This window comes from Eleginops maclovinus, chromosome 1 (assembly GCF_036324505.1).
Source record: "Eleginops maclovinus isolate JMC-PN-2008 ecotype Puerto Natales chromosome 1, JC_Emac_rtc_rv5, whole genome shotgun sequence".
NCBI lineage: Eukaryota > Metazoa > Chordata > Actinopteri > Perciformes > Eleginopidae > Eleginops > Eleginops maclovinus.
The window spans coordinates 6,694,393-6,716,324 of NC_086349.1; the positions used below are offsets into that span (position 1 = coordinate 6,694,393).

Here is a 21,932-nt window from a genome sequence, read left to right on the forward strand (position 1 = left end):
CGAGGGTTCGATCTGGTTGGCTGCACGACGCACCTTTGTCTCCGCCTCGTCTCTTTGATCCGACCAATCGCTTATGGCTCATTCTTCCTGTTGTCTTCAGCTCAGCTGTCCAAGAAAAGTTCTCCGGACCAATCGGTGACTCAGATGGGAGGGAAGCTGAACGTTTCATGGTTCCCTCCCTTTAAAAAGTCAGATTCAGGTTGCTGTTGTCTCACATGCAGCCACAGGAGCGGGACATGAGAACGGTTGGATTTGCCGATGCAGTGCACACTGACAGAACCTTGAAAGATACCATTGGCTCGTTTCCACATGTGTGGATAAGGAGGCAATGTGGTTATCCAAAGCCAAGCGCTGATTACTTACCCATTTCGAATTGGCATGTTCGGCAAAGCTGATAACTTTCGGAAAAGAAGAACAACACATCAGGAGGCCGGAGAAACGTAACAGAGGGAGTTCCCTGAAGACAAACAGACAAGAGGAAAACAGTGAGGGAAGAAGGGGGGGAGTGGAGAGAGATATATTGAACGCAAGAGAGAAGCACTGGATATATTCAGGGAAGTGAAGGGTTGAGAGCCCCAAGAGAAGACAGAAAAAAAGCATGAGAGAGCAGGAAAAGTCCAATGATGACCACCCTGAGGGAGGGGTGGTTTCCAGCGAGGAAAACACAGGAAGACCACCTTTTAACGCCTGCCCTGTTGTTGTAGCAACACCTGGGGTCACCGGGCGTAAACGGCAGACGGGCTCAAATGCGGACGATCAACTTACAACTCCCACTACATCAGCACACGATGGCAAGGTCAAGCAAGGGGAAGACATCCAGACCTTCACCCTGACCAGACCCAAAAGACTCAAGAAGAGTCCTCAACATCGGTCGCCTTCCTCGGGACCGTCCCTTTCTCCTGGCCACAGTCCCGGAAGTCAGGAGGACCCTCACGGGCAGCGGGTGATCGCCAACATCCGAGAGAGACAGCGTACGCAATCTCTGAACGACGCCTTCACATCGTTGCGTAAAATAATCCCAACGCTCCCCTCAGACAAACTGAGCAAGATCCAGACCCTTAAATTGGCGTCGCGATACATCGACTTCCTGTATAAGGTTCTGGAGAATGACGAGATGGACACAAAGCTGGCCGGATGTAACTACTTGGCCCACGAGAGACTGAGCTACGCCTTCTCGGTCTGGAGGATGGAGGGGGCCTGGTCGTCCATGTCTGCTGGCCACTAGCCCTTCCTAAAGTTTATCTTTTGACTGTTGTCGTAAATCGTATGATGAATTCCACTCGACAAGGAAATACTCTTACTTGACGCAAAGGCGCTCAGGAGTGTCAGCTCACCTGTTGACTATTTATCACCTCAACTTCTCCTCTTGCCTCAATGATGTCAGAAAGACTTATTAACATTGACATTTGAAGTTGGAAGGAGCTGATTTTAAAGCCACTATTGTTGAGAAGCCAGATGGATTGTTGTATTTCTTTTATTTTGTTTGCCAAAAGCAGATATAATTGCTCGAGTATGCCAATAGTAGCATTCTAAAGAAGTACAACAGGGACATTGTGCTCAGCTTATGATTCCAAGCTTATTTAAGGATTCTTTTTGACAATGTTTGTGCTCTGTTTACATGAATCCCAAAACTGGACATCACAGGTGACCAATAGTAACATTCAATCCACTGGCTTTCTCGGGTTCTGTAACTTGAACTCAGGTGTCATTTCTGTTGATTTTATCATCATAACTGCCACCTTTCGCACCGTCTTTATCATCATCTTCATAGGTATGTAGCCTGGGTCTAGAAAGTGTGTAACGTTTTGTGTTATATAATGAGCCACTATGCAGAGGAGGGATTAGAAAAAAAGGAAGAACTGGAAAGATAAAATTGGATGTTCCAACAGAGATTGGACCTTTGACTTTTCCAAACCTTGAACTCCTAGTTTTCCAAGACATATCATGATTCCCTGACCACCTCTGAACCCAAGCGCTGGTGGAAAAAGCAGCTGTGGGCAGGGCAGCCGTCGTCCCGATTTAAGTTTCTTCTCTCTGTACCCAAACCAAGCCCCTTTGTTTCTTGTAGTGCCAAAAAAAACTCTCCTCTTGAAATTCTTTCCTCTCGTTCTGGCCCAAATGTGCCTGCGTTGCACGAAACAGTGATGCAGCTACAGCGAGCTGACGAGGAGGCGTAATGAAAACAAACGGTCTTGAAAAGCCATGAATCATGCGTGTCACCTTCAAAGAGGAGCCCGATGTGGCTCCCTGCTGGGCTCCCATAAACCACTGGAAGTGATGGAGGAGGTGAGAGCTGATTTATACACACACAAATGTGCACAACTATAGGTGTAGCCCTGTGCACGCACCCATGCAGAAACACACACATTCCAAATGTCTGGGTTTGAAAGCGGTCTCTTAAAATATTGAAATACACACATAAAAAACTACATTTTAACCAATCGAATGAACATCACCTGCAGAGTTTAGCTTTCTATTCCTATAAAAAGGACCAAACTAGAGATGATAGTTGACATGTTGTTTGTTTCAATACATATCCATGACAAACCACTTGTTCCTCATTGCCAATATGCATTAAGCCCTGCAACCGATCATTAGCATGTCCCAGGGAGGTGGATAACGTTTCCAGCTCCTGTGAACACTAATGAACGCTTTTACTGAGGCTCACAGTAAGCACAGTGTGGTCTCACAGGACCAACATCCACTGACATGTTAGAAGACACTTGACATTTCAAAATAATTTTTGTTCCGGGCCAAAAGAGAAAAGCAGCCCCTTTGCATTTTATGTATAAAACAGCAGTTGGAAAATAACTGATTGTTTGACAGGTACAATTTTTTTTTTTTTCAGTGATATGAAAATTCCCAACAATAATGATTTGCCAATACTGTCAATACTGAACCCCCAGTTTAATGCCCATGCAAAACCTTGTATTATTATATTTACATAAAGAAGTATTCTGAATTAGGATATTAACTCTAGCTTGTTATGAATTAAAATGGTGACAATTCTTTGTGTTATTTTCCATAGATGACATAACTTTTTGAAATTAAATGTTTTTGGTTGTCTTTGCCCCATTGATGTTCTTGTTTTTATGGAACAAGGATACATGTTTTTTAATTGTAGGGCTAAAAACTCATCAACAGTAACACGTTTGTCTTTTTTGTCTTTCCAGCTGCTGAATAAATTGACTGTGATCTTCTCTGGTGTTCATGCTACCATCAAGTTTAAATCATTTGATGCAAATGGAAGCTTTTCAGTTACTTCACTTTGGGAGAAACGGACTGTTTAGGAAAATCAAAAGGGCACACTGATATGGGGCAAGAGGACATTTCTGGAGAAACTAAACCATCAAAGAGCTTTAGCTGGACAATAGCGGGAACATTTTTACTGTTTAGATGAAGTGTTTATCACCCTGTATATAATACAAGAAAAGTGTATTAAGAGACTTTACCTGCAGTTGAAGCAAACTATAATCTCTGACATAATTGATGTTAATTTCTTGTTCACCAGTTTACAATCAGAGCATGGCTTTGTTTTTAAGGATAATTTACTTGAAGAAAATACAGTGTGGTGAGTGACACTGATACAGTGTGATTGGATATCACAAGCAGAAAACATGTTTGACGTAGTGATAGATGCAACATGAATCATTTGTCTGAAAAATAAAACTGTCTTCAAACTTTTTCACGAGTTTCTTGTTGTTTTGCTCAAAGTGGATGATGAACGGTGCAAAGATTTATACTGGCGCCACACCCTCTTTGTCTCCTGTCTCTCTTGTTAAACAGCCTCTCTTGTTTTCCCTTCCTTCCTCCTTCCCCCGGTCTTTTTTTTTTAATGAGGTCTGTGTGCCTCTGCCTGGTCAGTCAGGAACAGTTAATTCCTCCAAAAAGAACACGTTAATGTGCAATTAAAGGCTCCGGGAAAATTTATAGCCTGTTTGGGCTCAAATTCATAGTTTTTAGCTTGATCTTTGCAGTTATGCTACACTGGCCAGCAGCCAGCTTTACTGTTGCGTATCCATTAGCAAGAGTTAGATCATTTAAGGTTTCACAGTGTTAATCCACACAGGAACAGTTACAGTGTGGCATAACGACATTTATCAGAATTGGCATGAACTGCCAACCATTTTTTATTATTCAAATGATAAAAAAATAACTTTACTCTTCTTGTCTTCTGATAGCATTCTTTAATCAACACTGTGGAATTGTTGGACTTAATAGTACCTACATTTTTTACAGATTGAGTCTCACAGATTTGAATATGCTTTGGGTTCACTTAAAAGGTAGAGATTTGAACAATACAATGGCTTAAATATCATAACATTTGATGTTACTTAACATTGATTTCAACTGCTACTCATCTTCCTCTCAAAAAACGCATTATGCTTTGATCAAAATCTTTGCTGTAATGTGCATTATTTTCAGTAAAAGAGCAAAAACGTGCTGCAACCAAGACTGCTAACATAGGGTGTTTCAAGTTTATCTGATTAGACCTCTGCTGAGGTAGGAGTAGAGTGGAGTTGTGATGGAAATTATGAATATAAATGTGTATATTGCCTTAATTTAAAAACTATTCATGTTCTGCCCTTTGTCAGTAGACAAGTTACATGCTCATTGATAAGAAAAAGGAAAATCTCACAGACCAGAGAAGTGTGCTTGCTCTGTGGATCCAGGTTTCTAGCAGCTGACTGCTCACACAGCTGGGATCAATGCCACTCTAACCTCATAGGGAATGGATGGGAAAAAGGTTAAGACATTGAAAATAAACACACTATAGCTATCACTGAAGGTCGCTTCAACACATAGCTTTTCATTCCTACCATTAACACAATTTAAGTAACTTGTCTGACAACATTCATAAATAACGAAGACACTAAAACAGGTGATTATTTTTTTTAGCTAGCTAAGGCTATTGCAACATACTTCGCAATTTGTTGTAACCAAACTTTCAACCTTAATATTAAAAGGACATCTCAGTGTGGTCATAATTGGCTAAAGCTAGCATTAAGGCTAGCATACAGTATTATCTGCTTGCTAACAGTGCAGCTAAAATGTACTGAGCTAATTAGCTTGCAGCTAGAGACAAGATGGAGGCTGTCATTAAAACTGCACTCATAGATATTGCTAGTTAGCCTCTTCTATAGCCTCTAACTATTGAAAATCACAGTAAACTCAATTTCATTACTTGGTACACTTTGGTAAAAAATATTTCCTTTTCCTCTCTTCCAAACCATACATTTGGAAGAAGAATCCTATGATGATAATTATCTTAAAATGTGCTTATTTAAATATATTTCAATTCTGGTAATACTTTCATTTACTCTAATTAGTGTTTTGAAATAAACAGCTCATAATGAATATAATAAATGATTCTCCTTTTCTTCTTATTCAGTTAACAATTAAATAGAAACAAGGTTTTGTAAAGTGTCTGTGTTATGCTCATGAATGCATGAATAATACAAGTTAATATGATGAAGTTTAGAGAAACAACACAAATTGTCTTAAATACTGGAAATTCTTTTGTTTTAATCAAGAGGAAAAGATGAAAATAACAGTACAAAATAGAATCTTTCTATACATACACATGGTAGGAAATGTGCAGGAGAAATACAGGTAAATAATAAAGAATAGCATGAAACAAAGATTTCAAGGTCACGTTTATAGATACAGAGTTACTGTAAGTCCAGTTAGTCAAGAGTCACCAATACACATCCTGCTGAAAGCATCAAGGCACATGTGTGACGTGTGTATTTTGGTCTTGGGGTTTTCTATTTACAGTGAGAATGTACACATTTCATCAGTATTAAAGGGAATTAAGAGTTGAGGCAATAATGGCCTCTGGGGATATAATACAGGAGGTCATTTACAGTATTTGACGGACAAACACGCACTCAATATTAACTTCATAGAAACTACATGCACCTGCTGCTGGATAAGAGAGACACAGCATTTTGTTTCAATGCCGTCACTTGCTGTTAAGAATACTATGTACATTACAGAACCCTACCTGCAATATTTCTCACAGGGACTTCTGCTAAGGAGAAAAGTTTTCGCTCTTCTATCATATTGCTTCCTATAAACTCTTTGAGGCCTTCTGTTGGGCAGATGATGCCCAGGGTCCGACTAAAGCAACGCTCACAGTTTCCAACCAGGGTGCTAACCAACACTTCCTTAGACCATTCACATTAACTTGCTGTGCTAATTTCAAGCTATTCTTCTATTTACAAAGCTTCTTTTACATTCTGTTTTTAATTCCTATAAGACTTTTAAAAAAAACTGATTGTGCTGCTTTAAATCCAATCATGGATGTTAAAACCTCCGACAAAGCCATGTGAACAGTCAAACATTAAGTTCATTGCAGAGCTTTAGTGTATATATTCACTTTTCGAAAATAAGATATGGAATTATTATGGAATTTGTTGTTGTTTTTTGGCCACGTTATTTCAACTGAATCATTTTGTCGCAGTTTTCTGCAGCTGTAACCTAATAAACGGAAGAATTGGTCATCAAAACCGTAACCTGGTCAAAGCAAGAGTGCATGAAAAATGGATTCAAAATAAAACCTCCAAACTAAGAAACACGATCTTGTTATTTTTACTTTTGGAATGCAGAGCCCTTACATGCCCCTATAGCAGGGTAGTTGGAAGAATTCTTCAAACGGGCAAGCGACATGACCTGTGTGTGGACGAGGGGCCGACATGTTTAGCATGGCACTGTATAGTTTGATTGTAAAGTGACAGGAAGAGCTGCTACAGTTGCAAACAAAACACAATGTTTCCTTAATTACACTTTGAGAGAGCCTGGATCTCCAAAGCTGTTTTTTGAAGAAAATGAAAAAAACATTCATTATCAAAATAGACGGTATACAAAAGTCTGCATACAAGATATTCTTTTTGCTCCACAGGTTGTGTTTGAAAAGTCCAGCAGAATCCATACTTGTCCCTTGTGTTGGGTCCTGTCTTAAGGCAGTTTTCTTTGGGTGAAATCCTTTAAGTGCATTAACATTTTTGCTACTATAGAACAGTACGAATGGTCCTCAGTGGTGCCACGGTGGAATGAATGCTCCTTTAGTCTAAAATATAAACAATAACATACAGTCTTCAATACTAGTGGTACATTGACAGTTCATCATCCATTTGTGTATGAGACACTGAACAGTAGTGGAAAAATAATCCTGCTCGTAAAAATATTGCCTACTTTTTGGATTAACTTCATAGGAAATACAGTCTACAGTATCAGGATGATACGTGTCCTCACTTAAGACATCTCAGATATACAGAGAACGAAATGTCATCCAAATCCTCCTTTTTAATAATCTACAGAGGAGTAGTTGTTTTTTTTATCCCAGAGTTTAGGAATTTCTCTTACGGTTCACATTATGGAATGAACAGTGCAATAAAAAGGACATTTTCCTTTTCTTTGTTTCTACAAAACCACAGTTTGTGTCTTCATTTTCTTATAGTGGTTAAACTGCATGCAAAGAAATCATTCAAACAGACAATCTCCATGTCCTATGTTCCATATTCCTTCCTCCTTATTTGAGCAACCATCAGGTGTATCTTCACCTGAAGAGAAAGGAAGTCTTTTCCTTCCGTTGGTCCTTACGTTAAGGCATTGTTAAGGCTGCTGGTACATAGTGCTTCAAGAGGATTCAGAGCTGGACATCAGAATTCTGTCTGTTCCTATAAAGGTTCCTGGACCTCTGAACACACACACCATCCATTGTCAGTAAGTGGATATAAACAGTAACAAAAAAATGTCTTGTATTGCTCTTTGGTGAGGTTTCAGAAGGTAGTGGTTGCCAGCTTGGACGTGCTCACACTGCAGGCCTGTTGGGTTTCAGCATTGTGTGTCTGTTGGTGTGTGAATAAGGCAGGTGGGCGGGGCTCAGTGGCATTACAAACACTCCCCCTTCATGGTGGTTTCACAGCGCAGGACATCCAACACTACAGGTAAGCACCCAAATGCTGACAGTGAGGTGATTGTTCTGATCTTTCTACATGGAGTCACTGTCATGCTCCATTGGCTCGTCAGGGAGGCTGGAGGGGGAGACACAGGCAGTGAGTGAAGAGCTGGGAACATGAAGCCAGTGATTTTAGTCTTTGCCTGATTGTTAAATGTGTATTTGTTTAGTGTTTTTTTAACACCTAGTCCTGCTCTACTGTGCAAAGACATACAAGCAAATCAGAACACAGTAGGGTGGGACAAGGAAGAAATATTTGTAAAACAATTAAATTAAATACAAATGTGTGTGTGCTGTACCTCTTGTTGGACAGAGCTCCCACAGAGAGGGAGGCCAGAGCATTGACAGCATCAGTTTCCTCACAGTCTCTCCTCTGTGCAGCCAGGTAGGACAGACCCACGGATCCGCTGTAGGCCTTCACACTCTGCCAGTACTGACCTGCAACAACCACATAGAAACAGGTTACTGTTTTTGGAATGCTATTATTATCTGAATACATATGCCGATTTCAAGGGTTTGGGGGTAAGAGGAAGAAGAGAGAGAGAAAAAAAAAACAAACAAAACATGAAACTCAGGGGAATTCACACAAATTTTGACAAATAAAAGAATATGAATTACTTTGTATCTGTATGACAGTCTGCAAGGAGCACACTGCGTTAGCGTTGGGCCTCTGGAGGAGGACTTCTTCCGACAGTGGGTCCTGCGATACAGAGAGGCAGCCATGAAGATAACCAAATTGTATTTTATTCTGATTCATGTTTTAAAGTGGATAAAAGCTTTGTTAATATTGACTTAGGAGATATGATTATAAAAGTTAGATTCAATTGTTATCAGGTCCAACTTTATAGGTATAAAAAAACAACAAGGTACCATTTAATTAACACTGGTGATAACTTGCCAGTAAAATAAAGTTTGTTTGTTTGTATAAAATATGAGTTTATAGGCAAATGCTAGTGTTTCAAGTAAATGGGTTCATGAATTCTGACATCCCAACTAGATTTTTTAGTTTTCCAGATGATGGATTACTCCTGCCACATGGAATAACTTAAACTAAGCTTGGAGCAATCGCTGATATTTTCCATCTTTCCTTGCCTACGACTTTTGAAAACTATATTATCTTCAATGTCAAATACCACTAACCCTGGAAAGGTTGGTAAAACAGATAAATCTAAAGCAAACATCTAAATAGAACTCCATTACCCAGCATGCATTACCTGTATATCCAGGAGTGCACTGACACAGGCTTCAGATGCGTCACAGATGGCTGTGAGGTCGTGACCTCCCTCGAGGGACAACACCACACGACCCCCTGCCAGAGACATCAGCTGACGGGTCAGGAAACCGAAACCTGTCAAACACAAACAAACACACACAGAAATGTTAACACAAATTATAAAGCATGCTAAGGCAGAGTAGAACAAAGTTTGACAGGTCAGCTGCAATCATGAGACCCCTTACTTAAGACTAACCAAATCGAGTCTCGCTATAATTTCCAATACTCTATAAAAACAAATGTCTATTTTTATCTTGTGGATCCTCCCGCAGCAAAAACGCCAACTACTAATGACTGTAATTATGGCCTGTACATCAGTGATGCAGCGAGTGAAGGTAAAAGCCTTGCACTGGGCTTGACAGGAGCAGTAATAATCTATTAATATCTTTAAATAGTGTTCCACAAGAGCATGAAGCTCTTGTTGCTAAAATCGAGGCCGAGGCAAAGTCTGCAGGACAGGCTTTGGTGGAGAGCTGTGCTTACATTTGGCGGAGACCTTGTAGCCTCCCAGAGGAGCAGGGTTTCCCTCAGCGGCATCAAATCCGGCTGACACCAGAACAACATCCGGAGAGAACTCCTGGGCAATGGGCATCACCACAGACCTGCAGGGAAACATGCAAACACAAATACAGACCAATGAAAAACTTTGTTGTTGCTGCTAAGTAAGTAATATATAACAATAGAGCAAGTGTGTCATTTTGTTGTACATTTGTTCCATTATGTATGCTAATTAGCTCTTTTTTGACAAGTAATATCTGTTAAACTGCATGTGTGCAATCTCCATGTTGCAACACACAGCCATTGTTTTATTATAACACATTTTAAACATATAAAATATAATACAATATATCAGACACACACTGCTCCATGGAAAAACAAAATCTTCTTTATGAAACTTAATTATAGAGCTCAACACAAAGAATAGATGTAGAGGAAATAAAAAAGTGATATAAAAAGCAATAGCAGAATACCGTAGAGTACAGCTATGCAGTGACAGGAAAAACAATTTCCAAAACAAGTCCATGCTTCAATATAGTCTCTAAGATCCTAAAAAGAGCATTGTAGTGTCTTAGCTTCTGTGCTGGTATGATTCAATGACTGTATTCAAATAAATCTGTTAGAGTGTACGCTTTGCAGTTTTAAGAATATTTCCAACAATTGACCTTGCCATCAGACAGCCTGCTGGGAAACTAAAGCTGTTATCTGTGTTTTAGCTTCCTCGGTCGGTTAGATTATTTGTGTGACTTTGGTTAGTTTGGCATCAAAAAAGTCACACAATAATATGAACAAACAAACCCATCGAGGCAGCGGTAAACCAAAAACTCTCATGTTTGTTATTTCCTGCCAACAGCATAGATAGCAGGATGAGAGCTCTGTCAGAGTGCAGTTACAATATTTGAAATGTAGCCTTAACCAAAACTTTAATCTGGTTGGTCTTTCTTTGAGGCTGCAAAATGTATTTTTCTGCAGCCCTCAGAAGTACATTGCTTTCCCACCATGAAGAACTCTTTTTCATTTAACTGGAGGCATGATGATTGTCATCTACTGTGGGTAACACACTGAGTTAGTTAAATACCTCATACAACCCAACTTCAAAACATCCAAACCGTTCCTTTAAAAGAGTCAAATCTCGACCTAACTGAAGAACATGAAACAGCACTCGTACAATCAGCTGTAGCTCACATCTTAGTTGATTTATAAGTCACTGATTGATAGACTTTAACTTGGTTTCATTTCATAAGTTTGCTTGTGAAGGCTGTCCATAATATTTAGTGAAATATTGCCCAATCCAACAGTGCATTTCCAAACGTCTTCTTCCTTTTTAAGACGATAAATTCATGGTCAAATCTAAAAAGGTTTGGCTGATGCTGGACTCAGCAGCCAACAAAGGTCTATTGTTTCTGTGTTGGAAAACCTGCGCAGGCCTTAAGTAACACAAGTCAACTCTCATACAGTGCTGTTGCTACTCAGTGTTGTTTGTGGACTTCAAACAGAAGACTTCCTTAATGCTATTGTTGTTAGGAAGAGAGCGGCAGAGGGAGGCTTGATTCTGCGGCGCGATGCAGTCGGCGGAGATCAAAGTGGGAGTGTGTGAGTCTGTTTCCCATTAGAGGCTTGTCACTCTCCTCACGTCATTGACAACACAGAGAAAAGAGGAAAAAAAACTGTCCATCTGGGATCCATTTACCTTCATTATTCTGCCTGGGGACTTTGGAGACCTCCCTCCCTCCCCTGACACACACACACACACACACACACACACATGCACACACACACACACACACACACACACACACACACACACACACACACACACACACACACACACACACACACACACACACACACACACACACACACACACACACACACACATATATATCCAAACACATACTGCTGCCCTGACTGCATGCAGATGGACAACATGAGCTCATGGACATAAATGAGGACACAGAGATAAAACACACAAACACATTCCAGCATGAGCATACACACGCAGATACACACTGATGTATGCAACACATGGATCCGTTTTCACACATGCATGACCAAAAAAAGATTTCTGCGTCGTCCTGTTGGCGGTGTGTTAAGATTTGATTCATAAAGTCATTGCAATCCATAAAAACCTTCATCGCAGCCCTGTGCATATGAAGCAGAGCACACACACACCCCACTCCTCCCTGCACACACACTTAACCGCAAAAAACCCACCTCCCCTGTAGACCCATTAAAGCTGCCACGCTCCCCCCACGGAGAGCAACTACAGACAAAACTAATGGAAAGACGGAGGGGGGAAGTGGGGGTAGAGGAGGGAACGCTTATTAAAGATCAATCAAGGGAGGAGAGGAAGAGGGAGGATGTGTGTGGTGGTGAGGGTCTGGGTGATGGAAAAAGAAGGAGTGGCGGGGGGGGGGGGGGGGGGAGGCAGGGTGAGAGTGAAGGATAAGGTGAAAACGCAACAAGGATCCCCCTCTGAAGTCGGAGCACTCAAAAACGTATAAAATGTAATCCATTAAATGGCTTTGACTTCAAGAGACCGGTTTGCATTTTCAAACTTTATTAATTACAAAAGGGAGGCATAAGTGTCGGGTGGGGGGTGGGAGGATTTTGACTGCATGAAAGGGAAATGCTCATTTTAGAGGGTTAAGGTAGTGGCTTCACATTCTGAACTGACAAGAGATTGTGTGGAGCGGCTGGCTACTGTAATTATTATAATTATTAGAAATCTGCTTTCAAAACAGCCTAAAATATTACTAGCGATTACTTCTGGGTAAATGCAGAGCAGTTTACTCTTCACCTCTGCTCTTACCAGCAAAACAGTGATAGCTCTGGGCTGACTTCTGAACAAGAACATGCATTAAAATGTGTGCTTCTATGCTCTTAAACTGAATAGTTTTTATTTTGTTTTTTACATAATGAATATCAAATTGCTATATTAATGTAATTTATTTCCTTGTTAGCAGAGTTTTCCTATTATTATTATTATTATAATTATTACAAACTTATTTGCGAATAATGGATAGTACTTGGATACAATACACTCAGCCCAAGCATTTTATTTTATTTGTTGATTTGTTTTAATTGTACAGTTCTTTATTTTTTGAACTTGAGATTTGAGTCTTTTTTTATGTTTATATTTAAAAAGCAAGTTGAAGTTTAGCATGAATAAATGTTACAGTTAACCTTTGTATGTTAACATGATTGCAGTTTCTCCGGTTTATTTCTATTTGATTTTGTATTGTATTCTATAAACTAAAGACAACATTTCTCTGTGTTTGAATTCAACAGACACTGGAATGGCTGGCATACATGTAGAGTTTTAAGAGTGGTCTCTTAATTTTTTCCAGAGCTGTATAACATTTATGTATTTAACATTTGTATTTTTACAGAAATATTTTAGTTTTCTATGTCATTCAGATCAAGTTTCCCCTGGTATCTGTGATTCCAACTCTGGTATCACATTTTTATTTTCTCTATCTGTGAGAGAACTCTGTGAGAGTTTTGATGTGGTAAACTCTCACCATCTGGGGCTTCGGGCAGATTCAAACAAAGAGAGAATAACTTAGAACTAATATTAGGTCCAGATCTGGCCATGCATCTGGCATTAAAAATGATACTTTGAATCACTTCTGTGGTTTTCCATTGAACTAGAGAAGGTCCATCCTGCTCAACTCTCCCCAGATCTGATTACTTAAGAGACTGTATTTTGTCATGATATGAAACAGAAACCTACACAACAAGTCCTCTTGGAGAAACAAAGAGACTCTACACAGTCCAAAACTAAAGGAAGGTCTCTCACCACGAAAACTAAACACTGAGGCCAGCATTACATAAATCTAGAAGTCTCTTTTTCACTTCTGATGTTAAGGCACAAACAGAAAGGAAGAGATTTTAATCTCAATTCTGAGCAAATGGATAAATAAATCCAACAAGAATGCAAACTCATTTTGGCAGCTGTATATTCAAAGTATATTTTGAGCGTTGGCAAAATAGTCCATGAGACTGCCATGGAGGTGAATTGTTCCCCCTCAAAAACACTGGGAGTATTACCCCCACTGCTTAGAATTATTCTCATAGGAATTTATAGCAAGGAAAAGTCAGAGGTCAGGCTCACGCTGCAAAGAAACAGGCCTGGAGCTGAGAGGAATCAGTGTTTTTGCTCAAGAACACTTAAGAAAGAATGCCTGCTACTGACATATCTAAAACTCTTCAAATGAGCAGTTTAGGTCTCAATGAATCTCACACTGGTTGGTAGTGATCAAGTGAATCACAGGTGTCATTCAGACTGGGGACGCAAGTGACATGTCCCCACCACTTTTTGAAATGGCCGAATTTTTCCACACTACTTTTTAAAACTATAATGTGTTAACAAATGTTCTTAAAAGTACCGTGCACACTATTTCTTTTATAAATGAAAACACTTTGAGTTATTTGAAAAGATCATGTTTGAAAACAGTTGGTCCTTCCACACTTTCAGATGTATTTCTGGGGACCCAAGTGGTGCAATTTGGACGTGAGACACATTTTATATAGTACATTTAGAAAAAAGAAAAGGAAACGTAAGCGTTGTGCAGTAGTGGGGCACAGGCACTGCACCGGTTGTCAAAAAAACTAATGGGAGCTTAAAATAATTCCCCCTTTAGCCTACTGATGATGAAATGACACAAAAATGCTAATGCGCTGATCAAACACTTCAGTGTATAAAAAATGTCCCCACCACTTATATGAGGTCAACAGGGACCTAACAGAAGGGGATCATTGTTTAAAGTTGCCCACTATTTTTCAATTTCATAATTTTGTTAAGATCATGGCCCACACATTATGCATGTGTTTGTCTCCAAGTAGGCTACTGTATACAAACATATGCATGCTTGTGAGCATACGCACATTTACCCCCATTACTGTATGTCTGCAACTTTTCCAGTAACCTTGTGGTCATGCATCAGACGACCAAAGAGCCCACACTGCTGAAACTTTATTGGAACCAAACACCCCCTGATGACAATTATCCAACCCACAAACAGGAAGTAAAGATCCGCAGTCTGTCAAACACGGGACCTGGAGACCGTTTACGGCAAGTTATTGGAAACAGGGAGCGCCAGACACATGCTCTCCAAATGAGGAGGATTATTAATTACGTAGGAAGTGCGTCAGAGGTGGTGTGTTGCTGAGCCTCTGATCATCGACCTGTGTTTCTTGTGGCTCAGTGTGAAGGACAACAGAGGGGTTGTGCAAATACTCATTTGCTCATTATAACTCATTATAACTCATTACAACTCATTACAACTCATTATATTTCAAAATCGTGAAACATATCAAATCTGCTTCAGTATTTATGGGGTTAACTTAGCTAACTTTCAGAAATGCAGAGACAGAAAGACAAACACAGCCATAACGTTTGGCAGAAGTGTATGATGTTCTTTTTTTGCGCCTGATTGAAATGATCAATGTGGCTAAGTTTATAAACTTGTGGCCAATAAGTCATCCCGGCTGTTTTGATGCACGGCTTGAACCCTGATGACTTACAGGGACCAACAGAATCAAGCTTTTTTGTGAATCAACCCTTTAAATTAGTAACAACTTGAACTTGTTTCTTATAATGTGAGCTTGTGTTGCAGTGTTTCAAACAGAGCTGTTGGGTGTACCTGAAAGCAGCGAGGTAATCAGCATCTCCCATGGGGGGGTCAAGGCCTCCTGTCCATGCCACATTCACATTGAAACCCTGGCCTGCTCCAGACCCAACCTGAACCCAAAATAAAACACATGTTATATTGTATTCATGCAGGGCAATTGTTTAATGAGAATATATATATATATGTATCTCCCATGCCATGGCATGGACAACACCCACCTCCACTGGCGACCCACTCCCAGGGAAAAAGTTTCCATCGTCATAGCGATGAAGTGAGATGTAGAGAACGCTGGGGTCGTTGTAGAACACTTCCTGGGTGCCGTTTCCATGGTGAACATCCTAGCAAACGGAGGAAACACATTTGAATATTACACATAGCAATACCAAAGGAGATATCTTCAAATTAACTAGCCTGTAACAAGGCACTGAACTCAAACACTAGGATCTGTTAAATATAGAATACTTTTACAGTGGGACAAATATAGGATCTCTGATTCCACAGGATTACTACGGTGGCTTTTCATCAGTATAAAGAACAACAGTGAAGCCACCAGCATGAGGCCTACTCACCCAGTCCACAATGAGGACCTTGCTGACGCTGAGCTTGTGTTGGAGCTGCTTGGCGGCTATGGCCACAGAGTTGAAGTAACAGAAACCCCTGGTGGACACAAAAAGACAAGATGAAGTTTGAAGGCAGTGCTTAAGAAAGCAAAGACTTTAAAAGCAAAGTTTGGATTGTTAAAGTATGGTAGTATGATGTACTTAACTACAGCCAGTGTAATATTATTCAATGCTATAACTAACTGTCTATTTCTCCAAACTTGGGGCATGCAGACCCCCATCTACTGAAGGAAATATGCTTACTATGGATAATAACAACTCTTCAACTGAGAAAAGAAAATGCTGAATGTCTTTTTTAAATGTCATTTATTTTGCTCAATTATAGCGAGAGGGACAGACAGTCATGGGAATACTGGATGACTAAGCTTTGGCTGTCTGATGTGTCCATTACTGTTGGTTATGTCATAAATATGAAACGGCAAATAGTACAGTAGTTGTACAAGACTGTACTGATAAACAGGAAGAAGATTAATAGTCCCTAAAAAAGACTAGCAAGAGGAAAACACATCCACAGAAAAACTATTCATCTTCCTTATTGTGTCACTTCGTTGTATCACATCATAGGTATCATCCAAAGAGAAGCTGCTGACGAGAGGAACAAAACACTGCGGTGGGGCTGTGACTGGCACAAACACACTCAGACACAAACATACACACACTTACATAGGATTGGAGGGGTCTGCGTGATGCCCTGGCGGTCTGACCACAGCAAAGCCGTTCTGTGCAGAAAAAGAAGACGCTATTAATCAATGTTTGATGGTATACAAAGTTAGGCTGTCAAGACACTAACGTCTTTCAAAGTTAAAGGCTTATATGATGTATAGGAAGATAGTTGGTTTGGCGCACGAATAAAGAAAAATATTCCTTAGAGAAAACAAACATTCAAATGTTATTTAGATATTGACATTTTGTATTTGAAGTACCTATGAACCCTTTATCCAATAATATAACTGAAAGCCATTTTAATTAAATGGCAAAATGTATTCCTACTAATAAAACACACGATGCAGGTTCTTTGTTATTTTTTGAAGGTTCACATACTGTATGACTGCAAACCTTATTATCATTATTGTTATTATTGTTATTATTGTTATTATTATCATTATTGTTATTATTGTTGTTATTATTGTTAATATTGTTATTATTATCATTATTATTATTATTATCATTATTGTTATTATTGTTGTTATTATTGTTAATATTGTTATTATTATCATTATTATTATTATTGTAATTATTGTTATTATTATTGTTATAATTATTGTTATTATTATTGTTATTATTATTATTGTTGTTGTTATTATTATGCAACTTAGCTACACTTCAATACTGTAGATAGGCCTACTTACAATAAGGGTTAAACATCTTGCCCAAGCACTTTTCAACATGGGACTGGGAATAGAACCACTAATCCTCTGATTGGTAGAGCCCCATGTCCCCCCTGAGCCATAGCCTACCCAAAAATAAGAATTATGTTAAGCTGTAATTTCTTTGTTTTTTATTTTCTTTACTTTCCTTTTTTTTAAAAACCCATTTAATTAAATTAAGAGTGAACTTCATCTTATTGTTTAATGTTGATCATTATATATTTGTTTAAAAAAAAAAAAAAAAAAAAGCATAAAATGTTGAGTAAACATGAGATCAAACACATGACAAGTTGCAATGTGAATACAATGCAAAATGGAGGCCATTCGAGTTACTTATTATGTAGCATTGTACATACATATAGAGTATACATTCCCTTCCATATGTATAGCTCGGAAACAGCTGTTTTGAAGCGGAGTGGTTGTTCCTGTGGTTGTGTACGACCACTGCTCGGTATAGACTGAACTTTATGACGATGTTTGTCATTCTCTGTGTTGTAAAGCGGCTGCCTTGTTTTACATCTTCTTTTTGTTGTTGTTTTTTTTAGGTTAGAACTGTGTGGTTTGAAGCTACAAGCTATAAATACTTTCAGTCAATCATATTTTTGACCAATCTGACTAAGAAAACAAGAACAAATTCATGTCTAGCAAAAAGAAAGCACGATGAGACAGGAGAACTCTTTGGGCTAGTTGGGTTAATCTAACCCTTTAAAACCCTAAGTCACACAAACAAAATAAGTGATCAAGGAAGCAGTACCAGCAGCTTCAAAGAGGGGAAATGTTTCTGTCCTACAGTCTTGTAGGTTTGAAGACATCGTAGATAACGGCTTCAATTCCCCATCGGAAAGGGCTGTCTGACACAAGGTATGGTGGTAAAAATATTTTTTATATAGTGTTCACTTGTATACACTTGTGCATAGGGGTAAAATGTCGAAAATTTAATAAATTACCCACCATTCCACTAACATTTTGCCATCACAGGGTTTGCACTGGAGATGCTCTTACTTATTTTGACAGTAATAAACACTATAATATTTTTTATTGTGTACTATAGCTTACACATTGTTTTGTGACACCAGTACATAGAGTCTGTGGTAAACTCTGGGAACAATACATCTGTAAAACATAGTTTGAAATCTCTAAACTACTCGCATTGCATTTGAGAAGATAGTGCTTAAAGGAGTGGGGGAACCCCCTCTGGAGGAAACACAGAGATTTTAGCCTTTTCAGACCATTTACATGCAAAGAACCACTATAACATACTACAGGACAGGGACAATCCTAAATCAAAACAGGGCCTATTTAAAGCAGGACGGGTGAGTCAAACGAAAAACTCCAGATTAAATTAAATGAAAACTTGGGGACGAGCCTGACAAATGACGTGTGATGCTTTCTGTTTCTCACCTTTAGCTCTCCTTTGGCCACTCTGAAGGCCAGTTCCACCACGCTGCCCGCTGCCATGCGTGACGCTGTTGAAGTGTGCGACTCGTTCCAGATGGTGTCATTATCAACCTGCCAAATGAGAGGGACAAACGATGCAGGCCAGTGACTGACTGAATAAAATCAAACAGCATGGACATATTTATAATATCTGATCCCTATGGGACAATAACACAAAACTGAAGGCTTTCTCTTGGACATGGATGATCATACACACAGATGAGGGTCCAGATATAAAAAAAAAAACATTTTTATTTTTATTTCTTTTCTCTATTTGTTCACAAACTAGCATTTTGTCCATCTGGCTTTGACACTGAAATCCAAGGCATTTCTTTTATCCCCGGTCATGGACATGTTGTTCTCATTAGTTCTGAGTTGTCATGGTCCGACACGGACTGTCAGCCAAACATAAGCCAAATCTCTTTCCCTCTTTCTTTCCCTGTCTCTTTCTCTCTCTCTCTCATCTGTTGCTTTGCTTTGAAGAAATATCATCTTTCATCAATACAGTTTTGCATAGCTTTCATTAAGAGCTTTTGAGAATAACTGTATGATCAAAAATAGATTCATGTGTGTGTGTGTGTGTGTGTGTGTGTGTGTGTGTGTGTGTGTGTGTGTGTTTGTGTGTGTGTGTGTTTGTGTGTTTTCTCTTACCCCTACTCCCCCACATGGTAACATCACAAACATCCTTTGAGAGAGGATTCCTGAGAAACAGAAACTTAAATGTTAAGTGTATTTATTAAGTACATTTCTCATTTATTTATTTTATGGTTTTCTACATTCAAATAAAGTGCTGCATTCATACTCTTAGTTATTACCAAATAACGGAGGTATAATTCGGAAACAGACGGTTTTAGAATAATATATTACATATATATATATTACATTACTGGATTTTATAATAAAATGCATTAATGTGTTCATCGCATTAGCGTTGCAGCTGGTATAGGTAGAGCATATTTTTTCCTTCATTTTTGATATACTTAGTCTAAGTAAATTAAGTGTCTGGTGTATAATAACAATACTAATAATAATAATAATATATTTCAGTTAATTTATTTGTCATGTTAACCCTTTATCTTACATCAGAGCACAGTTTTGGAAGTGAGGCACTGGTTAATAATACTTTTCAATAATTTACTAAAGTAGCAGTGTGAGGGGCTGCGTACCGGCCAGTTTGCGGTTGTCCAGTTTGAGCCTGTTGAGCGGGTTGGTGCCGTAGAGCAACACGTGGCGCTCAGTGTGGACCGACTGCAGCTCCTCCAGAGTGGCTTTGCGACCACGAATAGTCTATATGAACAGTTTAAATTGAGGTTAGCACTATAAATGTGACATAACATAAGCCATCATATTTTGCACATGGACGATGTAGACGTAATAATGTTAAAGTAGACAGAAAGCAAGATTATGGTTCAACCTCTCTATTTTCAGACATAAATAAAATGTGATTTTTTCATGGTGTTTCCTGTCGTACCTCGCACTGCCCCCTCAGGCCTCTCTCCTGCAGTCTGGACCAGATGCTCTGTATCCTCCCAGCATGCTCTGGGTGACTGCTGTTGTCTCCACATGTACACTGGTGCTTCAGCATCTGAGAATCATAAACCAGGCCTGCACACACAAAATCAGAATTCATTTCAACATTCATTTTGTACAAGCAATATAAAGTATACGAACTTGTGTTTGGTGACTTTCTTTCCTACATATTTATTCGTTCAAAGCATCTTTTTTTCAGAATAAAATAAAATGTATTTTTTTGTCATTATTATTATTGTGATTATTATTTGGGACCATAAATGCCGTTATCTAATCTGTGCTTGAACCCCTGAGCCATTCGGTCACTAAGATTTAAATATTTTTTATGAAAATCGTATCATTACATATTTTATTAACATATAAACATATGTGACTCACCGGTGGTGAAGCGTGTTTTGCTGCTGGTGTCCTGCGCGGCCAGGCTCAGGGACTTCTCAGGCAGAGTGAGAGAGGTGGAGGCCGGGGACGACTGTGTACGTGACAGGGGCCGATGGATCCCCAACCCACTGCCAACCCCCCCACCGCCACGTAACATGGGCACTGCGAGGGTCTCCATCTGTCGATGCAGCTGCTGCAGCTGCTTCTGCTGCTCCCACAGCAACGACTGCAAGAAGAGCAAGCGCGATACAAAACAAATAGAGTCAAGTCAAATATATAAATATAAGTTAACAACCTTAAACTTAAAAGAAGACACAGTTAAGATGAAAGTGTAGAACAGAAACAGTTTTAAAGGTCTTCTTCTTAGCCTGGAACGGCAACACTCATATGTACTTACACTAAATGTGGACTTATTTAGTGAAATCATAAACTCTTGGTACAGAAACCAATATTTGATCGTTTTTGTTTAAACTTCCCTTATTTATACTTTTTATCATTTTGTTTGTGACCTCTCTCTATGCACCGTATTATAGTTACAAAGTATCAAATCATTTAAATTAATTCTAATAGCAGCAGATACAGAAACATTTTTTAGTATGTGGGCCCACCAATAAAATACTAATGACAAATATTTAACTGTTTGTAAATGCTGCATACTCTAGTAATTTTTAAAGACACATCACATTTGTCAAGTTCTATGTTAAATAGGTTGTTTGTGTCTAAATACATGAATTCCGTTCAGTGATATTGGTCCACAACTATGTATTTATTAATGCTTGGCCCGTGATGCCTTACATTTTTCTGTATGGCCAACAATCTGAAGGTTTGGCCACGTCTGAATGTTATGAGGATAACCTTGAGTTCCAGCGCTTCACATGTGGTATGCAGCTGTACATGGCTCTCTAAGTGATTTGTATTCAAGACTGATATAAAGTGCTGGAAGCCACAGAACTCCCTCCAGCTTAATGTCAATAAAATCTCAGATGGTTTTATTCAGCTGGTCTGATCCGACCTGCTCCATTGAGAGCAGTCTGGGTCTGTCAATATCAAGTTGCTCTGAATCTGGAAGTCATCTCTCTTAAATACAAGTCACTAAAACGATTCACTACCTCCCAACAAAGCCGGATTCCTGACTGTGTGGTTTGTCTGGTCAGTGACTGACACATTTGCTGAAAGAGTAACAGTAACCTGTAGCCATACCATGCTGAAATGACCTCTTTGATGTAATGA

The 21,932-nt window shown here is 39.2% G+C and overlaps 2 protein-coding genes across 4 annotated transcripts in view; one reads left to right on the top strand and one right to left on the bottom strand.

Moving 5' to 3' along the window:
• The first annotated feature begins 207 nt into the window (after positions 1 to 207).
• On the top strand, positions 208 to 3,684 carry LOC134869848 (twist-related protein 2-like). Its single transcript, XM_063891820.1, has 2 exons — positions 208 to 2,286; positions 3,174 to 3,684. Exon 1 carries the CDS (start codon positions 599 to 601, stop codon positions 1,223 to 1,225), a length of 627 nt encoding a protein of 208 aa, XP_063747890.1. The 5' UTR covers positions 208 to 598; the 3' UTR covers positions 1,226 to 2,286; positions 3,174 to 3,684.
• Positions 3,685 to 5,506: 1,822 nt separating this feature from the next.
• The window catches only part of hdac7a (histone deacetylase 7a), a 63,065-nt gene continuing 46,639 nt past the window's right edge, over positions 5,507 to 21,932 (bottom strand). For all 3 annotated transcript variants that reach the window (XM_063885728.1, XM_063885737.1, XM_063885745.1), the window contains 14 exons: positions 20,703 to 20,928; positions 20,266 to 20,399; positions 19,961 to 20,081; positions 19,446 to 19,495; positions 18,759 to 18,866; positions 16,654 to 16,709; positions 15,940 to 16,027; positions 15,589 to 15,708; positions 15,383 to 15,480; positions 9,720 to 9,838; positions 9,178 to 9,311; positions 8,582 to 8,663; positions 8,263 to 8,401; positions 5,507 to 8,039 (listed from right to left, as the gene is read on the bottom strand). In XM_063885728.1, the coding sequence (XP_063741798.1) occupies positions 7,997 to 8,039; positions 8,263 to 8,401; positions 8,582 to 8,663; positions 9,178 to 9,311; positions 9,720 to 9,838; positions 15,383 to 15,480; positions 15,589 to 15,708; positions 15,940 to 16,027; positions 16,654 to 16,709; positions 18,759 to 18,866; positions 19,446 to 19,495; positions 19,961 to 20,081; positions 20,266 to 20,399; positions 20,703 to 20,928 (1,518 nt within the window). In that variant the 3' untranslated portion in view covers positions 5,507 to 7,996. The remainder of the gene's footprint in view (positions 8,040 to 8,262; positions 8,402 to 8,581; positions 8,664 to 9,177; positions 9,312 to 9,719; positions 9,839 to 15,382; positions 15,481 to 15,588; positions 15,709 to 15,939; positions 16,028 to 16,653; positions 16,710 to 18,758; positions 18,867 to 19,445; positions 19,496 to 19,960; positions 20,082 to 20,265; positions 20,400 to 20,702; positions 20,929 to 21,932) is intronic.

Coding starts and splice junctions, on each gene's coding strand:
- LOC134869848 (XM_063891820.1), top strand. CDS start 599: ATGAGAGAGCAGGAAAAGTCCAATGATGACCACCCTGAGGGAGGGGTG.